Here is an 11,407-nt window from a genome sequence, read left to right as displayed (position 1 = left end):
ATCAGTTCCTTCATATTCAAAAAAACGTCGTTTTCGGCTAAGCCGCACTTGAGGGAATACTGGCTCAGTACCTAATTTTATAGCTATTTCTTCAGATTTTTTAATAATCGCTTCAAATGATTCATCACTTCTGAATGATTCTAAAAATTTTTACTATTTATACGGCTTTCCCAACGCGTATCTGATAATGATTTAACAGTCATTTTACAAACACTTTGCAGTATGTCCCATCGAACGGTTGATGCAGCAAAAAATGCAAAAATTCGTTGAACAGTAGCAAAAAAGTTAATTGCAATTGATACTGATTTCGCAGCATCACAAACCATTAGATTAAATGTGTGGTTAGCACATGGAATGTAAAGAGCTCTGGGATTTTTTTCTTTGATTAAAGCCTGAACCCCTTTGTATTGCCTTCGCATGTTAGCACAATTATCATACGATTGCCCGCGACAATTCATTAGATTCAAATTATACTCAGCTAATAAATTTCAACTAAACCTGAACCAGTGCTATCAGTTATGTGAAAAAAACCACAAAACATTTCTTCAATTTGTACTTCTTCCTGATTAATTTTAACGCATCTCAAAAGAATTGAAAGCTGTTCCTTATGACTTACATCAGGAGTGCAATCCATGATAACAGAAAAATATTTTGATGACTGTACAGAAGATACGATAGTTTTCAGTATTCTTCTCGATATAAGTCCAATTATTTCATTCTGCACATCTTTTCCAAGATAAGTGTCGAAGCATTCTTTATTTTTTATTCGTTTGAGATGCTCTAACATAACTGGATCAAATTTTGCAATACGTTCTACTTGTGCCAAGAAGTTTCCATTATTAGGCTGATAAAGTTGCTCACGATGTCCACAAAAAGGTAATGATCTTTCAGCTAACATTAGCACTATAGCAAAAAAACGTTCAAGTACCAAGCGCCAATGTTTCTTCTCATTTTCTATCATTCTCTGCAAATTTTGATCAATTGTTGCATTTGATTTTAAATTAACTGACATATTCATCCATTTTTGCATACAGCTAATGTGATCCTGAGATTTATCATGTTGTTTTAAGCTAGAATCTATATTTTTCCAATCTGAATAACCTTCAGTCGACGATAAACATATTTTTCGGGTAGGAAAAATTTTGCAACAAAAGCAAAATACCGAATTAATTTGTATAGAATACACTAGCCAGCTTCTAGAAACTTCTTCACCGTTAGCAAGAACTCTCGTGTAGAAACTAGTATTAAATCTGCGACACGATTTATCGGCTTTAAAATTTATTTGTTTAACCTGAGTCGGTCCTTTTTTACCAATATCGACTCTTTCTCGTTCATTAAACCAAATAGGCCATAACGCCGGGTCGTCGGAAACAATAACCACATCAGTTATGTCTTGTTGTGCTTCATGCAATTGAGGATTCGAAGCTAAAACAAAATCATTAGAAGCTAACGAAGACTCTTGAGACAAATTCATTTCAAAATCTTTTTCATGGGTGTCCGGTAATAGGACAGCGGAAACTTCAGAATTTGAAACATTAAAAGATAAAGACGCTATAGATGTTTCAGACTGGTCTGATAAAATATCTACCAATTTTTCTGAAACATCTTGCGAAGTACTAGCACCTGCATCAAAAGATGTTTTAGTACCTGATGATATATTAAAAAAACTTGTCACTGGTTTAATTTTCTTTAACATATCTGTATGTTTTTTCTTATTTCTTTTTTTTTCGGCACCCGAAGCCCATTTTCTTCCAGTGTCTCAATCACGATGAGGATTCATAGTTAAATAACGATGAATATAAATTTAAACTTTTTCTAAAGTTTGATATTTGTTTATAAATATATAATATAATTTATATAATATTAATATAAAAGCTAATAATCAGAAGAATAGCCAAGGAAAGAGCAGAAGTCGTCAATATAAAATGTATAATCAGAAGAATAACCAGGAGAAAAGCAAAAATCGTCAATATTAAAATCGCATAAATTACTAAGAACACCAAAAAAGAACGTCTGAACTATAAGAATTATAATTTAGAAGTGAAATGGAAAACAAATAACCTCTATTTTTACATCATTCATTACTTACATTATACCAAAAAATTGTAATTCGCACACAATCATAACACAACAATTTTTATACCAACAACAATCATACTATAGCTATAGCAATATAACAAACTATAACAAACGAGAAACTAAAAACAAAATTGTTGTCAGGAAAAATAAAAAGATCGTTAATGAAGACATTAAAGTGCTCACAAAAACAAAAATGCCATAGCGACGTCAAACAAATATAATACTACAGAAACCACAAATCTTTTCAATATAAAACCAAAAACGTACCAGGATTTTGTATATTAAAATGTACATAAATAACTCAACTCATAAAATGCATAAAGACTCAAAGTCAGAAGGAAGCAACAAGCGTCCTCATGAAAACATTAATGTAAAATAATAAAAATAGTATGTAAATGTGATAACTTAGTAAAAGAAAAATCAGTCTTTGTTGTAAGTTCTGTAACGTCGAGTCTAATCAAAAGCCAGCGTAAGGAGTGAATATAAAAGCCACAACAATAATAAGGGAAGTGCCAGTCGTAAATCAAAGAACCCAAAAAGGCTTTAACAGCAATGCAAGGAGAGTCTCCAACTTTAGACTTCACCAACTCACCAAGGATATTCCCAGGGAGGGGGCAGCCCCGCTTATGGAACTATTGTCAATAACTGTTAGCAAATGTAGCCATACTTCATCGAATCCACAATGGATAAAACACCTATACATGGAATAAACACTGATCTATGGCTCAAAGAGAAACCGCTACAACAAATACCCGGAACCAGCATAACATCCCATCACTGCTCAGATTATGTCTTGTGCAACAGTAAAAATGTAAAGACAATATTATATAAAATAAATAAACAAACAAACAAAAAGTCATTCAGTTAGGAGGATGGAAAAACAGAAAAAGCCTTTGAGACGTGTAGGTGTATATGGGCAAAGATATATTTGTCACAGTCATTGTCAATGTATATGAGACTAAAAACCGCATACTCTTTCATATGGTTGCCAGGCATTATGCATAACGCAAAAAAAATTGCTACATACATAATAATAGATGTATATGTAAAGTTGAATATTTTATAAAAATACTGTTTATAAAAATACTGTACGCATACATTATATTGAATTTTAATAAATGAGTTTCGTTGTTTATATTTATTGTACTAAGAAAAATTTTTTATATTACTTGTACTAAGAAAAAAAAATGCGAGGCCACCTGAGCGCGAGGCCACCGGCAAATGCCTGCTTTGCCTGTGCTTAAAACCGCCGCTGTGCATCGGCATCGGCCCTGAAACTGGATGTATGATGGAAATATATACCTGAATGGAAATGCCACATTCCATTCATGTGACGATGAAAGCAACATTTTTAAAATGTTATTGTTGAAGTTTATTTTCCATTTATTTTTAAATTGTTCTCTTGACAATTAAAGCAATTACTTCAATCAAAAAGCTCGTTTTATAAATATTTACTTTCGTCATTTTGTTCGAATTAGAACGATTTTTGTTTTTTATAAATGAATGAATGGAAGATTTTAATTCCGTTACTTCTAATAATTGGCAAGTTTTTAGCAAATGTTTTTACGAAGTTAAAATATAAAACAATACTTATTTTAAATGTTTATCTATTAAACGCTATTATAGCAATTTTCTCTTCCAGTTCCCATTTATTAAAGTATTGATTGAATTAAACTTTTATTTCTCTCATCTAAAAAAGGAAGAAACGACGCAAAAAAAAAAATTCTGTACAACGTTATTCATTCAATTCAATTCAAGTTTAACTTTTCTTTCTCTTTTGTTCTACTCTTTTATAAAAATAGTGCGCGATGAAATAAAACTTTTCTTTCTTAATGTAGAATTAAATTTAGAGATATTAAATTAGAATTAAAGAAACAATGAGTAAAGCAACGAAAAGTCCAATCTGGGACTATTTTGATATTGATGAAAATAATCGCTCGAAAGCAATTTGTAAATTTTGCAAAATGAAAATATCAAGAGGAGCAACATCTGGCAATAAAATGAAAACATCTAATTTAAGAGGGCATATGACAGCAAAACATATAAAAGTTTTCCAGAACGTAGAAGATCTAAAATGTTTCAAAAAAATTAACACAGAAAAAAAAAATGTTATTGCATCTACTTCAACCAGTAAAGAGAATGATAATAGCAAAGTATCCGTTAGCAACAGTGTTACAGTTATTCTAGATCAAAAGCATCAATCTAAGCTTGAGGAAACTATTAATAAGCATAGGAAATGGACTTCAAGTGAACAAAGAGCTCGAAAAATAACTATGCTTATCGGAGAAATGATATGTGTAGACATTCAGCCGCATTCTTTAGTTACAGATCAAGGATTAAAAAAACTAATTATGCATCTTGAACCAAGGTATACCATGCCCTCTAGAAAACATATGACTGAAACAGTTGTTCCTTTAATTTATGAAAAAATGAAAATACAAATTATGAATGATGTAGCAAAAGCAGATTTTTTGAGCTTTACCACTGACGGATGGACTACACATCACAACGATCTAAGCTTTTATTCATTAACAGCACACTGGATAAACTCAGAGTTTAATTCTATGACAGCTGTGCTACAACTTAAAAAAATAACAGGCTCTCATACAGGTGTAAAGATATCAAAATTTCTAAAAGACTCTTTAAATGTATGGAAAATATCAACTAACAAAGTGTACTTTGTCCTCTCTGACAATGCTGCTAATATGAAATTAGCCATAAAAGAAGCTGGTTTAGAAAAAAATTCTCTAAGTTGTGCAATCCACACTCTTCAGCTTTGTATAACCGATAAGCTTTTCAAACAGCAAACAATTGTAAATGATCTTATAGCTAAGTCTAGAAAAATTGTCACACACTTTCATCAATCTTCATCTTCCATGGATATGCTACATGAAATTCAACAACAGCTAAAGTTACCCCAACATTCACTTAAACAAGATGTAGTAACAAGATGGAACTCGACATTTTACATGCTAGAAAGACTAGTTGAACAAAAAACTTCACTAACATTATTTTTTATTAGAAATCAAAAGTGTCTGAAAAAACAAAAAACTTCACTAACATTATTTTTTATTAGAAATCAAATGCCTCTAATCTTAATGAAGACCAATGGTTATTAGCTGAGACGCTTATCTTAGTTTTAAAGCATTTTGAGGTGGCTACACTAGAGATAAGTGAAAATAGGGCATCAGTGTCTCAAATTATTCCATTTATAGTTTCAATGCAAGCGTACCTAGCCTATGCTTCAGAAAATACAGGTAAAATAAAAACTATAATAGAAGAGTTGAAAAAAGATTTTTTCTCAAAGATTTCCAGCGATAAATATAACAAAAACTTGAACATGTCTACAGTTTTAGATTCAAGATTCAAACTTAGTTATGCCATATCAGATGATGAGAAAGACACGATAAAATAAACACTGATCTATGGCTCAAAGATAATAAAACTGATATTACAGATTAACTCAATCAAATAATGAAACAAACACTTCATCTGAATCAACCCAAGAACCTAGCTCTCCGCTCAAAAAATTAAAAATGGCAGAAAACATATACAATTTCTATCAATTTTCAAAAGCACCTCTTGACACTGAATTAACAAAATCAACAAAAGTAAAGAACTGTAAAAAACTTTCAACAGAGGAACAAATTTATTTAGAGAAAAAGGAAAAAATGTTTAAAATGATTTTTTTTAATAAGAACTTTGATAACTTTTTGTTCCTTTGCTAATTTATAATAAATTATTACAGATAAAACTATATAACTTATTTTATTAGTTTTCGTAACATAATAAAAATTGATATATATTTTTAACATGACGCAAGTTGGTCTATTATGTTTTAAATATGTTATACTTTATGTTTATATTTTTTAAATGTGCATTTCTTGATTTTAAACTTCTTTGTAGAGTTTTGGATCCATAAGTTATATAGTTAATGTACTAAATTATAAGAAAACTCTAAAAAAGTAGAGAGCCCTGTTAAAAGCACTCAAAATATTTTAGTTTAGTGGAAACATATATGCCTATATTACTTATTATTAATAAGTTAGACTTATACATTGCATTTATGTTTATGGCGTAGATCAATGTTTGGATATAATATAGAAACACAGAATCAAAAATAAAATTTCAAAAATTTCAAAACAATCGGCATCGGCCGATGGTTAGAAGGCCGAAGGCCGATGCGTCAGTTTACCCCTTATATATATATATATATATATATATATATATATATATATATATATATATATATATATATATATATAAATATATATATATAAAGGGCCGATTCGTCGGTTATATATATATATATATATATATATATATATATATATATATATATATATATATATATATATATATATATATATATATATATATATATATATATATATATAAGGCCGATGCGTCGGTTTACCCCTTATATATATATATATATATATATATATATACATATATATATATATATATATATATATATATATATATATATATATATATGTGTGTGTGTGTGTGTGTGTGTGTGTGTGTGTGTGTGTGTGTGTGTGTGTGTGTGTGTGTGTGTGTGTGTGTGTGTGTGTGTGTGTGTGTGTGTGTGTGTAAATTATGTTAGTGTATTTTACAAATAGAGTGCTCACTGTTCTTAAAGAACAGAACAATAATAAATTAGTAATTACTCATTTAATTAACTACTCGTAATATTTACTTATTTATATCAGGAAAATTTATTAAATAAAAAATCTGAATTAAGTTCTAAATGTAGGCACAAAAATAAATACCTCTTAAAAAATTATAAAAACAAATGACCAAATTAAATTATCCCCATTCCAAAAAAATGTATTTAATAATTACTTTCTGTAACTTCCTGTTAACCAAAAAAATTTAGTAATTCAAATTTTATTTATAATAATTTGTAACTTCCTGTCAAATATTTTTTTCTATAAATTGATTTTTTTTTTTTTTGAGATTTACTAGCTCTTCCTGATGATCCAGCAATGGTGAAACTTCAAGTTGAAGAAAAAAGTCAGATAAGTGTTTTCTACTAATATATATATATATATGTATATATATATATATATATATATATATATATATATATATATATATATATATATATATATATATATATATACGTATATATATTTATATGAATATATATATATATATATATATAATATATATATATATATATATATATATATATATACGTATATATATTTATATGAATATATATATATATATAATATATATATATATATATATATATATACGTATATATATTTATATGAATATATATATATATATATATACGTATATATATTTATATGAATATAAATATATATATATATAATATATATATAGACATTATATATATTATATATATATATATATATAATATATATATATATATTCATATAAATATATATACGTATATATATATATATATATATATATATATATATATATATATATATATATATATATATATATATATATATATATATATGTATATATATATATATATATATATATATATATATATATATATATATATATATATATATATATATATATATATATATATATATATATATATATATATATATATATATATATGTCTATATATATATATATATATATATATATATATATATATATATATATATATATATATATATATATATATATATATATATATATATATATATATATATATATATATATATATATATATATATATATATATATATATATATATATATATATATATATATATATATATATATATATATATATATATATATATATATATATATATATATATATATATATATATATATATATATATATATATATATATATATATATATATATATGTCTATAAATATATATATATATATATATATATATATATATATATATATATATATATATATATATATATATATATATATATATATATATATATATATATATATATATATATATATATATATATATATATATATATATATATATATATATATATATAGACATACATATATATATATATAGACATATATATATATATATATATATATATATATATATATATATATATATATATATATATATATATATATATAAATGTCTATATATATATATATATATATATATATATATATATATATATATATATATATATATATATATATATATATATATATATATATATATATATAGACATATATATAGACATATATATACATATATATATATATATATATATATATATATATATATATATATATATAGACATATATATAGACATATATATATATATATATATATAGTTGACATATATATATAGTTGACATATATATATCTATATATATATATATATATATATATATATATATATATATATAGACATATATATAGACATATATATATATATATATATATATATATATATATATATATATATATATATATATATATATATATATATATATATATATACATATATGTATATATATATATATATATATATATATATATATATATATATATATATATATATATATATATATATATATATATATATATATATATATATATATATATATATATATATATATATATATATATATATATATATATATATATATATATATATATATATATATATATATATATATATATATATATATATATATATATATATATATATATATATATATAGACATATATATATATATATAGACATATATATATATATATATATATATATATATATATATATATATATATATATATATATATATATATATATATATATATATATAAATGTCTATATATATATATATATATATATATATATATATATATATATATATATATATATATATATATATATATATATATATATATATATATATATATAGACATATATATAGACATATATATACATATATATATATATATATATATATATATATATATATATATATATATATATATATATATATATAGACATATATATATATATATATATATATATATATATATATATATATATATATATATATATATATATATATATATATATATAGACATATATATAGACATATATATATATATATATATAGACATATATATATATATATATATATATATATATATATATATATATATATGTATATATATATATATATATATATATATATATATATATATATATATATATATATATATATATATATATATATATATATATATATATATATATATATATATATATATATATATATATATATATATATATATATATATATATATATATATATATATATATATATATATATATATATATATATATATATATATATATATATATATATATATATATATATATATATATATATATATATATATATATATATATATATACAGGGTGGCCCATAATTAGTGTCCCATCTTAAAAAAGCAATTCCTTGAAAACTAGGGATGGAAAACTATTAATTTTGCTTTGGTTTTTGATATTATTATATATTTTGATCTATTTACTGCTGCCTTCACTCACTTTACTTGTTTTTTTAGCAATGACAAGACCATCACCATATCGGCAAAGTATTATTGATTTTCATGAGAAAGGAGTTTCAGCACGCGACATCCAGACTAGACTCAAAGTGCCGCGAAAGCTTGTTTATAGAACAATTCAACGCTTCAAAGCATTGAGAACAATGTCAGATCTTCCACGCAAAGGAAGAAAGCGCTCCGTGGTGACTGATGCAAAAATCAAGCAAGTTCGTGAACGGGTGCGCCGCAACCCAGAACGCAGTATGCGACAAATGGCCAAACAGCTCCAAATTTCTCGAAGTTCTCTTGGAAGAATTACCAAGGATTATCTAAATTTGACAGCTTACAAGAAAAATCCTGCACAGCTTTTGTCTCAGGCATCAAAGCAGAAGCGCAAGGATCGCTGCAAGGATCTCCTCGCCCGTTTCGCCAACAACGCTCATCTCAACATCGTTTTCACAGACGAGAAGATTTTTACAGTTCAACAACATCACAATGTGCAGAATGATCGTGTCTACGCTTCCTCAAAGCCTAATATCACAATACAAAAGGCAGCACATCCTCTTTCAGTAATGGTGTTCGCGGGTATCAGTGCCACCAAGAAGACACCATTGATTTTTGTTCAACAAGGCGTTAAAGTAAAAGCCCAAAACTATCTGAATGACGTTTTGATCAAAGAAATACTTCCATGGAGTCAAAAGGAGCTTCGTAGACATTGTTGGACATTCATGCAGGATAGTGCTCCAGCCCACAAAGCCAAAATTGTGCAAGATTGGCTCGGCCGAAACACCCCCGATTTCATCAAGCACAATGAGTGGCCTCCAAGTAGTCCCAACTGCAATCCAATGGATTACTCAGTGTGGAGTGTTCTGGAAGCTGAAGCGTGCAAAAAACCGCATAAAACGATTGATTCTCTGAAGAAAGCGCTTCAAAAAGCATGGGATTCGCTTTCACCCGCCTACTTGCGTGCCACCGTAGATGACTTTCCAAAGCGTCTTGAAGCTTGTGTGAAAGCCGATGGTCGACATTTCGAAAAAAATCTTTAAATTTTATTTGATATTGTTAATAAATCGTTTATCAAAAAGTTTTATGTGTTTTCCATTCCTAGTTTTGAAGGAACTGAGTCTTTAAGATGGGACACTAATTATGGACCACCCTGTATATATATATATATATATATATATATATATATATATATATATATATATATATATATTTAATATATATATATATATATATATATATATATATATATATATATATATATATATATATATATATGTCTATATATTTATATATATATATATATATATATATATATATATATATATATATATATATATATATATATATATATATATATATATATGTCTATATATATATATATATATATATATATATATATATATATATATATATATATATATATATATATATATATATATATATATATATATATATATATATATATATATATATATATATATATATATATATATATATATATATATATATATATATATATATATATATATATATATAGACATATATATATATATATATATAGAACCCTTAGATGTTGTCCGAAAGTTTTTTCGATATTTTGTTGACAAAAAGTAAAAATTAAAATGCAAGACCGGAATTTTTTTTTTTTAATAATGATAGACTGACTGCCCCAACCAAACCCTCAAGTGGATGACAGCACTCCCTTGCGGGTCAGGCTATTTGTTAGTCGATGTAGCAGCACTCCCTTGCGAGTCAGGCTATT

General features: G+C 24.5%; 2 protein-coding genes across 2 annotated transcripts; one reads left to right on the top strand and one right to left on the bottom strand.

The window, feature by feature from the left end:
- Positions 1–478: 478 nt before the first annotated feature.
- LOC136090064 (zinc finger MYM-type protein 1-like) lies at positions 479–1,696 on the bottom strand. Its single transcript, XM_065816172.1, has one exon. The coding sequence runs from the start codon at positions 1,694–1,696 to the stop codon at positions 479–481; it is 1,218 nt and encodes a 405-aa protein (XP_065672244.1).
- A 2,260-nt stretch (positions 1,697–3,956) lies between these two features.
- On the top strand, positions 3,957–7,124 carry LOC136090063 (zinc finger BED domain-containing protein 4-like). Its single transcript, XM_065816171.1, has 3 exons — positions 3,957–5,021; positions 5,156–5,336; positions 7,045–7,124. The coding sequence occupies exons 1-3, from the start codon at positions 3,957–3,959 to the stop codon at positions 7,122–7,124; spliced, it is 1,326 nt and encodes a 441-aa protein (XP_065672243.1).
- The last annotated feature ends 4,283 nt before the right edge of the window (positions 7,125–11,407 follow it).

Source organism: Hydra vulgaris, chromosome 13, assembly GCF_038396675.1.
Source record: "Hydra vulgaris chromosome 13, alternate assembly HydraT2T_AEP".
Classification (NCBI taxonomy): domain Eukaryota; kingdom Metazoa; phylum Cnidaria; class Hydrozoa; order Anthoathecata; family Hydridae; genus Hydra; species Hydra vulgaris.
This window is presented reverse-complemented; position numbering and strand designations above follow the sequence as displayed.